The sequence below is a fragment of the Zootoca vivipara genome, chromosome Z (genome assembly GCF_963506605.1).
Source record: "Zootoca vivipara chromosome Z, rZooViv1.1, whole genome shotgun sequence".
Classification (NCBI taxonomy): Eukaryota; Metazoa; Chordata; class Lepidosauria; order Squamata; family Lacertidae; genus Zootoca; species Zootoca vivipara.
Window position 1 is genome coordinate 7,512,647 of NC_083294.1, and position 16,950 is coordinate 7,529,596.

The 16,950-nt window shown below is 45.5% G+C and overlaps 1 protein-coding gene across 3 annotated transcripts in view; it reads right to left on the reverse strand.

Annotated features, from left to right (window-relative positions):
- Nucleotides 1-2,232: 2,232 nt before the first annotated feature.
- STXBP1 (syntaxin binding protein 1) overlaps nt 2,233-16,950 on the reverse strand; it is a 56,427-nt gene continuing 41,709 nt past the window's right edge. For 2 of the 3 annotated variants that reach the window (XM_060270146.1, XM_035112798.2), the window contains 3 exons: nt 14,820-14,974; nt 8,803-8,934; nt 2,233-5,554 (listed from right to left, as the gene is read on the reverse strand). In XM_060270146.1, the coding sequence (XP_060126129.1) occupies nt 8,825-8,934; nt 14,820-14,974 (265 nt within the window). In that variant the 3' untranslated portion in view covers nt 2,233-5,554; nt 8,803-8,824. The remainder of the gene's footprint in view (nt 5,555-8,802; nt 8,935-14,819; nt 14,975-16,950) is intronic. The other variant, XM_035112800.2, reaches the window with a different exon arrangement.

The window sequence follows — 16,950 nt, forward strand, 5'->3', positions numbered from 1 at the left end:
TTTTGTGTATCAAGAATAAGTGATGTCCTGTCAGAGTGTTTGTATTTCCTGCAGCCCAATGTAAACGAAACAGATTGTACCAGGTTTTCTTTACATCCAAATCAGGCACTGTGGTTTGTTGCTCCCTAAAGGTAAAGGTAAAGGGACCCCTGACCATTAGGTCCAGTCATAACCAACTTTGGGGTTGCGGTGCTAATCTCACATTATTGGCCGAGGGAGCCGGCGTACAGCTTCCAGGTCATGTGGCCAGCATGACAAAGCCACTTCTGGCGAAGCCAGAGCAGTGCACGGAAACACCATTTACCTTCCTGCTGTAGCGGTACCTATTTATCTACTTGCACTTTGATGTGCTTTCGAACTGCTAGGTTGGCAGGAGCTGGGACCAAGCAACGGGAGCTCACCCTGTCACGGGGATTCGTACCGCCAACCTACTGATCGGCAAGCCCTAGGCTCTGTGGTTTAACTCACAGTGCCACCCACAAGCTGCAATTAGCAAGTGAGCAACAACATAAAATATTTCTTCAGATAGCACAATCACACTTTGGAATTCACTCCCAAAAGAAGTAGCAATGGCCACCATTAGTCTTAGTCTGTAAAAGGTTATAGACTAATTCAGGGAGAGCAAGGAAGAAGAGTTTGGATTTGATATCCCGCTTTATCACTACCCGAAGGAGTCTCAAAGCGGCTTACATTCTCCTTTCCCTTCCTCCCCCACAACAAACACTCTGTGAGGTGAGTGGGGCTGAAAGACTTCAGAGAAGTGTGACTAGCCCAAGGTCACCCAGCAGCTGCATGTGGAGGAGCAGGGAATCGAACCCGGTTCACCAGATTACGAGTCCACCACTCTTAACCAATACACCACGCTGGCTCTCATTAGGCTAAGATTAGCTATCTATAATAGCTACCTTAACTCCACCGTCAGAGGCAGTTTGTCTCTGACTACCAGTCGCTGCAAATTACAAGTGGGTACAGATGGCTCATTGCCATCTGGTTCACCATGGTAAGAACAGGATGCTGGGCTAGATGGGTCTTTGGCTGGATTCAGCAGCTTATGATCTTCACAAGTCATGGCGGCTTCAGGATGGCTACCGATCATAACTTGTTAAGGAGAAACACAAAGGATCTCCTGCTTATACTATTTACATGCAAGGAGGAGTGAAGTACTAGCAATTGGGCACTGTTTGCTTGCTTTCGATAAAACACAGTAAGCCAGGAATATTGTTATAGCAAGCACAGCCTGAACCAGGGCTTGCTTGTGAGATAAGAGTCAGACTGTGCTTGCAGTTGGCCTCCCATTCGAAGCGTATGCTGCCATTTTAAAATCTTGAAAAAAGTATCAGTAGCATCTTCATGGGAGCACCTCCTATTTGAACCACAGTTTTTAAGATACAGAACCTTAGCTCAAGAAGTTGTGGAGTTCGTCCACAGGCTTACCTTGTGTACCCAACGAGACAAAATCTAGAAAACGCTCTGCAAAGTGAAAGTATTTCCTTAAGCATCTCTCTGTCTGCCTTTTCTCTCCTCCTCCTCCCCCCCCCCCCGCACTCCAAACTAGTTCCCATGTCAAATCAATCCTCTTTTACCTCACTTGATGGGACAGTAAATCATTTATTGACTCCAAGTGCTTTTTTTTAAGTTACAGAAGAACAGCTAAACAGAAATGACACGTTTGTGCTTCAACAGTTCCAAACACTGAAATTTCAAGAATTTAACAAGTTGCATACAAGAATTTGCTGTTGTTTTTCTCTTTTGATAAAGTGTGTGTGTGTGTGTGAATATATATATATAGGTGTATGTGTAATATATATATATATACCACACAAAAAACAACAAAAACGCATATAAACAAAAGGGAGAGAAAGAGATACCTTGAAGCTGTTGCAATGCTAAATTTAGAAGGGAAAGGCGGGGGGGAGTGGGAGGGTGCAAGAAAAGGTTGGAGAGGTGGCAAAACAGTTACTGATGCAAAATGACCACAACCATTGCCCAAAAAACAAATATATTATGGGCAAGGGAGGGGGAAAATGGACCACAAAAATGGCAGCGAACAGAAAGAGTATTTTCTTCTCTCTGTTGGAGTATTCTAGGAAGAGACCTTAATGCCCTGGGACAGGTGGAAGAGGGACAGCCCAAAACTCTGCGGGGAAGAAAATACATTTTTTTAAAAAAAATATCACAGTAAGCGAACACAGCCATTTGTGGGAGTCAAATGAGAAAAGGACACACAAGGAGGACTCAGTAAACCACTTTACTTCAAGCTTGTTAGGACGACCACAATACACAATTATTTAATTCATATACATACAGTCTGCAGGGGGAGCAGAAGGATTGGCAAAGGGATCTATAAATGCAGAACAATTGGGGAAAGGATTTTTGGCGCTTGCCACAGCCAGCAATGTTTCACTACTGGATGATGAGAGATAGAAAGGGGGAAGGAATCCAAAGGGTGCAGGGCAAAATTTGATGACGAGAAATGCCATTGTTGACGGCAGGAGAAATGAGACACTCCAGCTGAAGTTAAGCTTGAACTTTAGTCAACATGATGCCCCTCAGACTGTGGGGACTACATTTCCCAACAACACAGGAAGATGGATGTTGTTGTAGACTATATTGTGGGCTACAGTTCCAATCAGCTCCCCACAACCACTGTGGGGTGATGGTCATTGTAGTCCACACTATCTTGAGTCACTATGTTAGCTACCCCTGCAAAGGCCCACATTTAAATAGGATAGTAATGTTCCCATGAGCTTAACAGACATAGAAGCGCTTAAACTTTGGCTGCCTGGTTGATGTTCTCATTTCCCAAATCCGTTTTGCTGCTTTCAGTTCAATCCTGAAATACGTTGTGTGTTTATTTTATTTTTTAATTTTTGCTCCTAAACAAGCCAGGGAGAAATTGGGTAAAATCCAGCCCAGAGCTGAGCAAGCTTTTAAGCCCATTTAAAGCCCAATATTATATTCTTTGTCGGAGCATGACCACAAGGGGGTGTTGTGGGAACTCAAATAACCTGGGGCGGGGGGGGGGGGGAAGACATCCATGTTTGCTGCCAGAAATGGTGTCTGTGGGCTGCATCCAAGTCCCACACAGAGGAGATCCATTAAAAGGAATGTACCTAGGTTGGTCATGCCACCAAGTTTAATGGGTCTACTCTGTGTAGGACTAACATTGGATACAGCCTCTTGTTTTCACAGCAAAGATCCTGGTCACTCTATCTTTACCCGGGGCATTCTCTCAAAAATGTACTTCCCCTTCCTGACAGTTTTCAAGCCGCTTGAGCTCCCTCAAATCACACAAATGGGAGGCATTAAATGATTCACAACAGCTGACACATTCAGCATCATGCAATCTATACCATGCAGTGTACATCTACACCACCCAGCCCATCTGTCACTGAAAAGAGGAAAGTTGTATACGGTAGTCTTGGAGTCTCCTCCTTCCTTAGTAGGCAAAGCAAGGAAGTGCCAACATTGCATACTGCAGGGGCCACAGGTGTGCTGTTGGATGCAAACTCCCATCAGCCCCAGCCAGCATGGCCAAGGGTCAAGGGTGATGGGAGTTGTAGTCCAGGAATGTCAACTCAATGCAGCACAATGCAGATTTCTGCTTTGTCGGCAGGACAGTAGAGTTGGAGACAGATAAAAGATGATTAAAAGAGTGGTGCAAAGAAATTAGGCTTCTCTGCCCCACAGTTGTTCCTTCAGGACTGTTTTTGGTTTTGCTCAATAGGTAGAGCAGCAATGTGTGAATCTGCCAAGCTAGAATCAAAAGTGGGAAGCGCAGGATGTGTAGCTTACATCCCACTAGCAGCGAACTCTCTTTCAAACTGACATCAGCTTCTCTGGAGTCTGCGCTAAGGAACGCATATTCCAGGGACTCTAGATATGTGCTTGCAAGAGTACCAGGGGGCAGAGTTAGAAGGGCAGAGGAAACAAGCTGGCTATACTACACAGCGTATCATTTTACAGGAACTGCGGCCGCCTCCAGAGAATCGCGGGAATTGTGGTTTCAAGACAACTTTGCTCTCAGCAAACTCCTGGAAGGAAATTGACTCCCAAACCAGAACAAACTCTATTGAATGAATACACCATTGCTAGCTGTTGCCTTATGCTCTCATGGGCCAGAAAAGTCTGGAGCCCCAGTAGATCCTGCCCAACCAGGGCCTGCCTTCTGAAAGCCAGTAAGAGGAGGCATCCCAGAACCAGAAAATCCTGCCTGCTGTTCATTGAACCATGAAATCAGAGACATACTGTGATCTAGAGGTTAAAGCGCTAGAGTTCATATCCCCAGTCAACCACAATCTTATTGAGTGGTGTTGGGTTTCTCACCATGACTCATTCAGACCTTCCTCACAGGGTTGTTGTGAAGATAAAATTGGAGACACAGCACTGGGCTCTCAGGTGGAAGGATGTGATAAATAATATTACAGAATTCACAAGTGAACTCTGCCACGTTAAAGGATTCACCAAAGTGCTAAAATAAAGCTCCTTCCTAAAGAAAAAGAAAAAAAACACATTTGCCAACATGTTTCAAACCAATTAAAAACCAGGGGTTGGTCTCCAAATATGCTTGTGATGAGATAAATCATCATTCCTGGGTGGGACAAAAAAGATCTAATAAGGAAGATTAATCCAGACATGCTGGAATTGCAAACCACAAACACTCCATTTAAAATATTGCTCCAAAAAAGTTGGAAAAGGTCAGGGGTGAAGGAATAAAAAACAACAACCCAGAAATGCACCAACCATCTACACACTGATAAAACTAAATAAATATGAAAATTGAGAGGACAATCTCAACAACAGCAGCAGTAGCAGCAGGGGTGACAAGGGAGGACAGGGAAGGTCAAATGACAGTTATTTCCAAAACGCAAGCAAAAATCCCAATACACAGTGGGGGAAAGAAGAGCATTCCTTTCACAGTTTGAATCTGAGGTTAGGTACAAGATCACATAGCCATAAATAAGTCACAAGCATTCGTCCATCCGGGCAGAAAACTAAAACCAGAACTAAAAGGACATCATCATTAAAAAATAATAATATTATCAGCATCGTCGTCATATAATCGCCAAGGATGAAATGATGGGAGTTTAGTTTTTGGTGGTTTATTTTGGAGGATACGTATAGAGATAATATCTATATTATAGAATATATTATTTTTCTTTTCTTTCTTTTTTTCTCTCCGCCTTAGAGACAATGCAATTTCCCCACCCCAAACCCTTCTCTTATTTACCTTCGCTTCAAATGTAGGATGGAAGGGGAAGGGGAAACCAAGAAGAATAAGAAGAGGGTGAAATGGAACCAGTCAACAAATTTAAGTGGGGCAAGGATCACCCCAGAGCTGGCAGGAAATGGGGTGCCCCAATGTCATGTCACTGCTTTTTTTATGATGGTGTCAAGGAGGGAAGGGCAGGAAATGGGGGAGGAGAGAAAGAGGGAAGGGTGTGTGTGTGTGTGTGTGTGTGTGTGTGTGTTTAACTGCTAATTTCTTCATCCGTTTTATTCAGTTTCTTCAGAGTGTCCAGCAGTTTCTGTGGGGTGAGGACGTGAGTAGAGCCTGCAAATGGGGGTGGGGGGAGTGGGAGGCGGGGAGAAGAGGAGAGAGAGGCATATTAGAACTCCCATCCTGGAAAAGGCATCAGAAAAGAGGGAGGGGTTGTCATCTATAAGGGTGGGGGCTTTAGTCTGCAGTGGGTTTGGGTGGGTGGGGGTGAGGGTGGCGCTATTGCACCCACGTCTGAGCAAATGCATGCGCTAAGGACTAGCTGCCCCACCCCCACCCCAACAATAACAAATCAGGCAAGCTTATCAAAAAGTTTTTAGGAGGTGCAACAGGGTGGAACAGAGGGTCAAAATTAATCACCGACACCCATAAGTGGCATGCTGGTGATGTGGTAAGTTAGAGCAGCAGCCACTGTGTGGGGGGGGGAGGATTTGTAAGCCCCCTTATCAGGTGGCCCCAACCCATCCCCTTTCTACATCAGTTTCTGTTATATACATAGGAAAGAAGAGAGAAGGAATGCAGTCCCCCCCCTCCCTGACACTCAGAACCTCTTACCTGCCACGGGGACAGCGTACCAATTTTTATTTTTATTTTTAACCACTGGAAGAAATGCTTGCAAAAATGTTAAGCCTATGGAACTACGATTCCATCTAGTGCAGGAAAAGGAAAGGAAAGGCGAAAACCGGAAACAAAAGCGAAAAAAAATATAGAATACCAGATGGAGGCTTTGTAACCCCGTGAGTTAAGTGTGGTGGAGGAATGATGCATATGGTATGCTGGAGAGGGCAGCATAAGGACATTGGCGTCGAGGACGCAGAGATAGATAGCGAAAGCGAGGCAGGAGTGGTTGTGTGGCTCATGAGGCCCTGGCATGCAGTGGCAAATGGCAGGCTGTCAGATAAAGGATCGCCTCTTCCTCTCCCGCCTCAGATGGGAGGGAAGAGCAGAAAGAAAGAAAGAAAGAAAGAAAGAAAGAAAGAAAGAAAGAAAGAAAGAAAGAAAGAAAGAAAGAAAGAAAGAAAGAAAGAAAGAAAGAAAGAAAGAATTGCCTATACTTGAAAATGTGCATATATATACATATATGGAGATATGGAGAAGGGGGTTGAGAGGAGTCAGGGAGAGTGAGACACAAGGAATATTGCAGGAGCCTTCAAGAGAAAGCCCATGTCACTGAAGACAAAGAAGGAGAGGGGGGAAATCCATGATGACCACGGGCTCCTTGGGGGAAGAAAGAGAGACGTCTCCTTCCTGTAGCCCCAGTAAGGTAGAGAAGCATCAGTGGGTGGGGGATTTGTGTACCCCTTAACAAGGCAAAGTTGCCCAGAACTGCCAATGGACACTGACTGGTAAGGAAATGCTGCTCCTAAAACTGCGTTGTAAGAGCTGCCGCTTCTTCAGGACCTGGGACTGAACTTGCTTTTTCCTCTGCTCTCCCACTGCTTATTTTATCCCGTGCCATGGTATTTTCCAGATTGTCTTAGAATGGATAATGATTCTTGTAAGCTGCTCTGGGAGCCTTTGGGGGCTCAAAGGGCAAGGTATAAAATGTTGTAAATATGCAATTATGGCTACCCTTGACCAAAGTGTGTGTTAGGAAATAAAAAACAGAGCAACAAACAATAAGTTTCTAAGGCCTGCTGCCAATTGGGACACTCTGTGGGCACAGATGAGGATGAGGGTGTGTGTGTGTGTGTTTGGTTTGGTTTGGTTTGTGTATGTGTATGTGTTGCTCTAGCCTTGCACCTCTATGCTCAAAGCATGGCAGCTAGGTCCAGTATAGCACTAATTGTCCATCTGGATTGCATTGAGGTCCTGCTCCCTTAACACCAGTGTCAAGAACCCCACCCTCTTAAGCAATGCAAAACTCACTAGCTGGCACCTCCACTTAATAAAATAAAAAAAATGATCCAAAGCAGGAGAAGTGTGACGAGGCTGTACCAAAGATCTTGGGAGGCAATAAGCCAGTCAGGACAAACAAGTGAGGTGCCCTGCCTTTGAACATACAGCAGCCATACAACCATCACGGCTATTGGGGCAGGAACTTGCAAGCTACAAACCAGCAAGCTTTTCAGAGGCGCTCCCTTGCTTCTCTGGAGTCACCAACTTTCTCCACCTCCTGTTCCTCTTTGAGGCAGAGCAGGAAATGCAACTTCCTTCCCACCAGCTCAAGAAGCAGGAGCACCAAAGGATAGGCCAGCTAATTTGGCAGCTTAGGCAGAAAAAGCCCCACAAGGCCTCTCGCTGAAAGTGAAACAAAAGCAGGACTCTTTCATTCTATCTAGACCAGGCACCCCCAAACTGTGGCCCTCCAGATGTTTTGGCCTACAACTCCCATGATCCCTAGATGACAGGACCAGTGGTCGGGGAAGATTGGAATTGTAGTCAAAAACATCTGGAGGACCAAAGTTTGGGGATGCCTGATCTAGACCATGCAATATATTCTCCCATAAGGGGGGAGGGGCTCCCAAGGGGCAGCTGACCCAGCCCTCACCACACACCCTGTAACAGTGACAGGAACAACTGCAGGTTAGGCAGGCGTTTCGGCTGATGATAGCAGGCAGAGAGAATACACTGTAGGAACAGCAAATTTTCATGAATGTATCAACTGTTCTGGGGGACTGGGAGACTGTCACTGGAACTTTGGTAGGAACAGTGTGTAAAGCCAGGTGATGGGAGCCTGTGGCCCTACCGACCTTGACTCCAACTCCTGTACTGTAATTCCTGACCAGCACAGCCAAATAGTCGGGGATGATTAGAGTTGACAGGTTCCCCCACCTCTGGTGTAAGCTTATTAGCACCTTTGTAAAACCCAAATAATTATTGGCATGTGCAACGCTACGATTGACCAAAACGGACTCTGAGCAAAAGGTTGATGTTTAAACAAGTTTCAAACCTGTTTAAATCTGAAGTGGCAAATGGACACTTCCAAGTCTATCTGCAGCCCCTTTTCATATTCATATTCATATTCATATTATTTAAATGGAAGTGTTGCCATTTCATTTGGAAATAGATCACCGTTGGTGGGAGGAATGGGCAAGTTCTGAATAAGAGATGGTGTAGGATTTGATGGAAGCAACTTTGGGCACATTTTCAAAATTGTTGTTTTAAAGACAGAAAAAAAATCGCAAGCATTTTCTCATTTAAAGAACCAAAAAAATGGACAAAGAAGGAAAGGAGGGGGGAAGAGAGAGAAAGAGAGATAGGAGGGAGAGAGAGAGAGAGAGAAAGAAAGTGATGTAATAATCAAAGAAGCCCTTCCGAGGGGGGGAAGAGTTTCTTTTTCTATAGTAAGCTGCTTTTACTTTTTATTGTTTTCTTTGGCTCTCATTCCATTGTTGGAGCCTGTTCCTCAAAAGATACCCTAGTGGAATCTCTGAAGTCGGGATGCCTCAGATCCATGAGAAATTTGGTGGGAGTAAGAATGTGAGTAGAACCTGCGGGAGAACAGAGTGTGGGCTGACTCAGAGAAAAACAAAAAAACAATTCAAAAGGGCACATGCTGAAAAAAGTTTTTTTCTTTTCCTTTTAAAAGGCCTTTAACATTACTTCATTATCAGCAGAAAGTATCAGTACAAAGAAGCAGAGTGAACATGTGTGAAATAAGCAAATGAGGAAAAGACAGACACACATACGAACAGAGAGAGGAAGGCAGATGGACAGCTGAGAAAAGCATCATCACGACAGGCAGTGAAGTGGAGTTGATGGAACTGGGTTTTGGCAGTCACCACTGGGCCTCCAGGAACTGTTGTACGCAGCAGAAATGTGTTTGGGGTTGAAGTTAGGAATGGGCGAATCCATCAAGTTTGGTTTCTCCCCATTTCTCGTTGTTCGAATCTTAAGTTCAGTTAGCCACCTTCATTTGTAATTATTATTTTTTCATATAAAAATATGTTTATTTCATGTATACAAATTCAGATTTAGGTGTGAATCTTCCTCAACACGCACAAGTCTGTATGCAATTGTGTCCTAGAATGCACATTTTCACTAAGCAATTCCCCCCCCCCATGTAACCCATGCAGAATTTACCCTAGTAGTGCATGCATTTTTGCAGACAGCACTTGGGCTAGAGAATTGCCTTGTGAAATTTGGAGAAATATTAATAAATTATTTTATTTTATTTATTTATTTATACCAGCCCATCTGGCTGGGTTTCCCCAGCCACTCTGGGCGGCTCCCAGCAGAATATTAAAAACAAATCAAACATTAAAAACTTCCCTAAACAGGGCTGTCTTCGGATGTCTTTGAAAAGTCAGATAGTTGTTTATTTCCTTGACATCTGATGGGAGGGCGTTCCACAGGGCGGGCGCTGCTACCGAGAAGGTCCTCTGCCTGGTTCCCTGTAACCTCACTTCTCACAGTGAGGGAACCGCCAGAAGGCCCTCGGAGCTGGACCTCAGTGTCTGGGCTGAACGATGGTGGTAGAGACACTCCTTCAGGTATACTGGGCTGAGGCCATTTAGGACTTCAAAGGTCAGCACCAACACTTTGAATTGTGCTCGGAAATTTACTGAGAGCCAATGTAGGTCTTTCAGGACCAGCGTAATATGGTCTTGGCGACCACTCCCAGTCACCAGCCTAGCTGCCACATTCTGGATTAGTTGCAGTTTTCAGGTCACCTTCAAAGGTAGCCCCACGTAGAGTCCATTGCAGTACTCCAGGTTTGAAGGAAGGCTGGTTCATATATTGCTTTGGCAACTGTGAATTCAGTAGCCCCGCCTTCAAATGCAAACTGAATTTTCTCATCCCTCACTCAGCTGAATTATTTTGAGACATCTAACCTGGGGGGTTGTAAATGTTTTTGGTCCAGTGGGCCAGGTCACCTAGCTGTCAGTCATCCAACTTCACAATGAAGCCAGGTAATTGACAGGGGGTAGTCTGACCCTTCTGTCAAGGTTGGTTCATGGGGGTGGAGGAAGATAGTGACCATGCAGGTCTGAACTGCCTGCACATCAGCGAATGTGCAGGGAGGTCAATAATTTCTGCAGCATGAGAGTGCATGAGAGAATTCTCTATAGGACTGAATTTCATATAATCATAGAACTGTAGAGTTGGGTCATCTAGTACAATGCCCTGCAATGCAAGAGTCACAGCTAAATAATCCCTGACAGATTCCCATCCAACCTCTGTTTTAAAAACCTTCCATGAAGGAGAGCCCACTACCTTCCCCGAGTCGACTCCTACTTTCTGCAGGAGTTGCCTATGTTTCAAGGAGGAGGGGAGGTCTGGTGGGCCAAATGGCAGGCCAAAGTTAGTCTGTGGACCAGAGGTTCCTCAACCCATATCTAAAGCCTGCAAGTCAATCACCCAATTCCCTAGGCTCAGGAAATCTGGACCTGTGTCCCTCCAGGTGTTGTGGGGTCTCCAACTCCAAGCCTTGTCAATTACAGCGGTGCCTCGCTAGACGAATGCCCTGTAAGATGAATTATTCGCTTAACGAAGAGATTTTTCGAGCGGAGGTTGCCTTGCTAGACAAATTCGTTTTGTGAAAAATTCATCTAGCGAATCGCAGTTTCCCATAGGAATGCATTGAAACTCAATTAATGTGTTCCTATGGGCAAAAAAAGGGGGGGAAATTCAATGCATTCCTATGGGATTTGCTAGACAAATTTTTCGCAAAACGAATTGACTCACAGAACGAATTAAATTCGTTTTGCGAGGCACCACTGTACAAGGGAGTGCTGGAGCTGTAGTACAACGTCTGGAGGACCACAGGTTCCTCCCATCTCTACTGTACCTGCTTATTCGACCATCTGCACATCTGGTGAAGATGCTGACACTGCCAGTGCGCTTGCACCACACATGTAACCCAAAGCCCTATGCATTGCAGCCTTTCCTCATTTGCTCCATCCCCTTGGTCAATTTGGATGCATCTTTCTGGAACTTTCCCAGCTCCAAAATTTCCTGACCAGAACTGTGAAAAGCATTCCATAATCTACTGTGGCGATCATTTCTCAGCAGGTTGGAGTTAGGTTAAGTCATGGGTAGGCAAACTAATGCTCGTGGGCTGGATCTGGCCCAATCGCCTTCTCAGTCTGGCACACGGACGGTCCGGGAATCAGGGTGTTTTTACAGGAGTAGAATGTGTCCTTTTATTTAAAATGCACCTCTGGGTTATTTGTGGGGCATAGGAATTCTTTCATTTGTTCCTCTCCAAAATATAGTCCAGCCCCCCACAAGGTCTGAGGGACAGTGGACCGGCCCCCTGCTGAAAAAGTTTGCTGACCCCTAGGTTAGGTCTTGTCCTCATTGTGTTGTTGGATGAGGGATTTCTACACTGACTGGCAGTGGTTCTCTAGGGTTCCAGCCAGGGAACTTTCCCAGCCCTGCCTGAAGTTGCCATGGGTTGAACCTTGGACCTAATGCATACAAAGCAGGTGCTCTATGTTCTTCTGTGCGTTTGTTGTTTCTAAAAACCAAGGGTTGCATACACAACATGCATATAAAGCGCATGGCTGACCCCAAAGAATCCTGGGAAGTGTAGTTTAAGTGTTCTGGGAATGAAAGTTCTGTGATGGGGAAAACTATGGTTCCCAGGATTCTTTGGGGGGGGGGTAAGCCTTACACTTTAAATTCATGCAATGGATATAAGAGCTGATGCTCTTATACATACTGCTTTCAGTTTTGTGCTTTGTTTTCATCACTTGTGAGTGCATTAATTGCCCTTGAGGCCAAAAGGCAATCATGGAAATGTTGGTCTCAGTTAATGAATAGGTCTAGTTAACTAAGAGGCGGCATGGAGACCGATGCCTGACACCCAGGAAGAGCATGGGATGGTGCCTGGTATCTTGATGAACATTTAAAACACACACACACAAACACACACACACCTATCACAATCCTAGATCAGACAAAGTGTGCATTGTTCAACATTAAAAGCTACATTTAACAGTTACCTGACATGTCACATGTACATACATACATACATACATACATACATACATACATATACAGGCACAGTACAAGTGAAGCCACATGGAAAACCAAGATATGAGAGTAGAGAAAGAGGGGGGGGAGTTATAGAGGAGGCTCAGCTCCAAGAAGGGAAAAATCCAGTGAGCAGGTGGGGGCAAGGGATACAGAGCTGTAGTGCTCCAGACATTTCTATCTTAGAATTTTGAAGTGTCAGGCATAGCTCTAGTGGCTTTAGCCCAAACGTAGCAAAGTTTTCCTGCACAGCGCAGAAGCTAGTTGAGATGGAAATGACTAGTCGGCTAGACGCAGAATAACTATTTACAGGATTTATTAAAAGAAAATAAAACCAGCAGTTTCTGCATACAAAGCAAAGCAAAATAAATCCTCTCTGTCTCTCTCTCTCTCTTCAACCATACGCAGCACTCCTACTCCTAACACCCAACAAGAAACAACTGTGCTAGCATTCCTAGATAACAGAGTTCAGTGCTGGTCATTAACCAATCAGAGAGCTGTTGCCAGGCCAGGCAGACCTTGGCTTTCTGCCAAGAGTAAATTGACACTGCCTTGAGTTAATTGTGTGAAGCAAGAATCTGTAAGTTTCCAATGAGAACTAATTATCAGAAGCCGAACATTCTAGAATCTGGCTGTCACCAGAGGTGCATCCAGCACAGGCAATAGTCACAAATGATGGGAGCATGAGACCAGCAACATTTGGGGGGGGGCACAAGCTCCCTATGCCTTATTTAAACCCACACCTGCCCCCAGTTGTACATAATATGAGACTGCAGGGTCTAATCATTCAATTGAAAGGAGTATTCAGATGAGGGAAGTGAACCTTCCAGCCAGCACTCCCAATGGTCAGGGATGCAGCAGTTGCCATCCAGCAACACCTGGAGGGCCACATATTGCACACCCCTGCTCTAAGAAGCAGCATTCCCTACTGCAGGCAACGGAAGGAAGGAAGCCTCTATTCAGAAGAGGCATTCCCTCAGATTGGAGAACCTGTAGCACTCCAGATGCTTGGCTGCAACATTCAATATGCCAGGATGATGAAAGCTGCCACCCAGCAACACCTGGAGGGGCACAGGTCACACCATCCCTGGGATAGGCACCTGTTGGGATGGAAAAAATGAGAGGCCTGGGGTGTTAAGGCTGGTCCAGAAGGCCTCTGTATTGGAAGGGCCAGCCCTAGACAAATTGGTTCCCCTAGTCCCAAAAACTCAGGGTGCCTATACAGTAACCAAGGTTACTTATTAATTCATTTTTCAAAGATACAGTTGGCTTTCTCCTCTTTTGTCTCAGTGTTGCCATTGTAGAACCTAGCAGGAAAGTGGGCAGGGCAAAAGCAGAGTGAATTGGCACTACCAGTAATTGGGCTCCAGCTCTTACCGTGGGCTTCTCTGCCTTCTGCCCCCCCCCCCCGGTCCCAATGGGGTTTATCGTTCACGTCCCCCTCGCAGGGAATAGCTGCTCTGCCAGGGAACTGGAGAAAACCTCCACCAGCCCTGTACCCCCCCCCCCACTTCCACAGGTAAGCCGCTAGGGGGGAAGTGGGGGAGCTGGAGGCAGATACTTGATAAGCAATTCAAACAGGCTCCATTTGAGCAAGAACCAGACTTGACTTGCTCCTTGCCCACAATCAAACAATTTGGGATTCCTTGCCACAGCAGAGTTGCCTGTGCAGGGAATCAATTATGGCTACATTCACACCATACATTTAAAGCAGTTGTGACGCCCCGTCTCAAACAGTTGTAGCTTCCCCCAAAGTGTCCTGGGAGCTGTATTGTGCTAAGGGTGCTGAGAGGTGTTTGGAAACCCCCTATTTTCCTCCAAGAACTACAGTTCCCAGAGTTCACCAAATACTAAACTGCCCTGGGAATTGTAGCTCCATGAGCAGAATAGGGGACTCCTAACAACTCTCAGGGCCCTTAGCAAAGTACACTCCTCAGACTTACGCACTCAATGTTAAGACCGTGTTTGTGGAAGACAATCTTACTCGGCTACGAGTGATTGCCAAAGAAGAAGATGACGAAGACACTTCTCAGAATTCTCTGGGGGAAGCCATGACTGTTTAAAGTGGCACTGTTCTGCTTTAAATGTTAAGGTTGCCTACATAAAAAATAATACCGGTAATAACAACAATGCTTTAGTTGGAGCTGTAGGAGTTAGGGATGTGAAATGGAGATCTGGCTAGACCAATCATCGTTCAATGGGAACTCTCTAGAACAGGCCACCTGGAGACTGGATTTTGCCACAGGTGGGAGCGGATAGGGAAGGGATAAGGAAGGAGGAAGAGACAGACAGGTAAACAGACACAGAGAGACAGAGAAAGATGAGACAGAGAAGCTCATGATGGAGTGAAGAAAAGGGAAGTGGGGCCAAGCATGACTCTGCCAAGACGACTCACCTATTAGCACCTCCCACTTCCCACTGGCTTGAGTCACCTCATAGGCGCAGCGCATCTCATTCAGGCCCACACCCCCCAGGATGAAAATGATGAGGCGGGGGCCACTCCTGTACTCCCCAGGAGCCTTGTTCTTGTGCCAGTGTCCATAGCGGGCACTGGATATGGAGAGAAAGGAAGGACAGACAAGAAGAGGGGAAAATACATCATGCAGAAGTTCAACAATTTTAAAATACATGCAATTGTGTTAACATGAACTAAATGATCCTGGCTAGGATTGCACACTACACAGGCTTGTGAGTACAGTGGTGCCTCACTAGACAAATTTAATTCATTCCACGGGTCTTTTCTTATAACGAAAAATTCGTCTAGCGAATCCCATAGAAATGCACTGAATTTTTTTTGATTTTTTTTTTTTTTGCCCATAGGAACACATTGATTGAATTTCAATGCATTCCTATGGGAAACCGCGATTCGCTAGACGAATTTTTCGTAAAATGAATTCGTCTAGCGAGGCAACCTCCACTAGAAAAAACCTTTCGTTAAGCGGAAATTTCGTTAAGCAGGGCATTCGTTAAGCGAGGCACCACTGTAGTCAGAAGTGACAGGTCACACACATTTTCCTGTTGCAATCCTTACAAACAACCCCTGCAAGGCCCATCTGCACTATACATTGGCATCGCTACAAGGTTGGGGGGGAGGTAAAGGACCCCTGGATGGTTAAGTCCAGCCAAAGGTGACTATGGGGTGCGGTGCTCATCTCCGCTTTCAGGCCAAGGGAGCTGCCATTTTTCCACAGACAGCTTTCTAGGTCATGACTAAACCACTTCTGGTGCAATGGGACTGTTTACTTTTGCACTGCAGGGGTACCTATTTATCTACTTGCGCTAGTGTGCTTTCGAACTGCTAGGTTGGCAGGAGCTGGGACAGAGCAACAGGAGCTCACCCTGTCACAGGGATTCGAACCACCGACTTTCTGATTGGCAAGCCCAAGAGGCTCTGTGGTTTAGACCACAGAGTCATCACTACTATTCCACTTTAAACAGCCATGGTCCCTCCCATATCTAGTATTATGAAACCCCTCTCCCTATCCACTTTCTCCACACCACACATAGTTTCTATACACCTCTATCATGTCTCTTCTTACTTTCTTTTTTTCTAAACTAAAAAAACCCAAACTATGCAACCTTTCCTCATAGGGGAGTTGATTTGTCCTCCTGTGAGCTTTTTGCAGCTCTGCAAATATCCTTTTTGAGGCAAGGCAACCAGAACTGCGCACAGTATTCCATGGGTGGCCTTACCACCAGTAGGTAAAACAGCACTAAGACACGGGCAGCTTTTATTTCATAGAATCATAGAGTTGGAAGAGACCACAAGGGCCATCCAGTCCAACCCCCTGCCAAGCAGGAAACACCATCAAAGCATTCCTGACAGATGGCTGTCAAGCCTCTGCTTAAAGACCTCCAAAGAAGGAGACTCCACCACACTCCTTGGTAGCAAATTCCACTGCCGAACAGCTCTTACTGTCAGGAAGTTCTTCCTAATGTTTAGGTGGAATTTTCTTTCTTGTAGTTTGAATCCGTTGCTCCGTGTCCGCTTCTCTGGAGCAGCAGAAAACAACCTTTCTCCCTCCTCTATATGACATCCTTTTATATATTTGAACATGGTTATCATATCACCCCTTAACCTTCTCTTCTCCAGGCTAAACATACCCAGCTCCCTAAGCCGTTCCTCATAAGGCATCGTTTCCAGGCCTTTGACCATTTTGGTTGCCCTCTTCTGGACACGTTCCAGCTTATCAGTATCCTTCTTGAACTGTGGTGCCCAGAACTGGACACAGTACTCCAGGTGAGGTCTGACCAGAGCAGAATACAGTGGTACTATTACTTCCCTTGATCTAGATGCTATACTCCTATTGATGCAGCCCAGAATTGCATTGGCTTTTTTAGCTGCTGCATCACACTGCTGACTCATGTCAAGTTTGTGGTCTACCAAGACTCCTAGATCCTTTTCACATGTACTGCTCTCAAGCCAGGTGTCTCCCATCCTGTATTTGCGAGCCCTATTCCCAACATGGGATTCAAATTCTTCCACACTTCCATTCCTTCAATAATGTGGTTGCTTTTTATGCTGT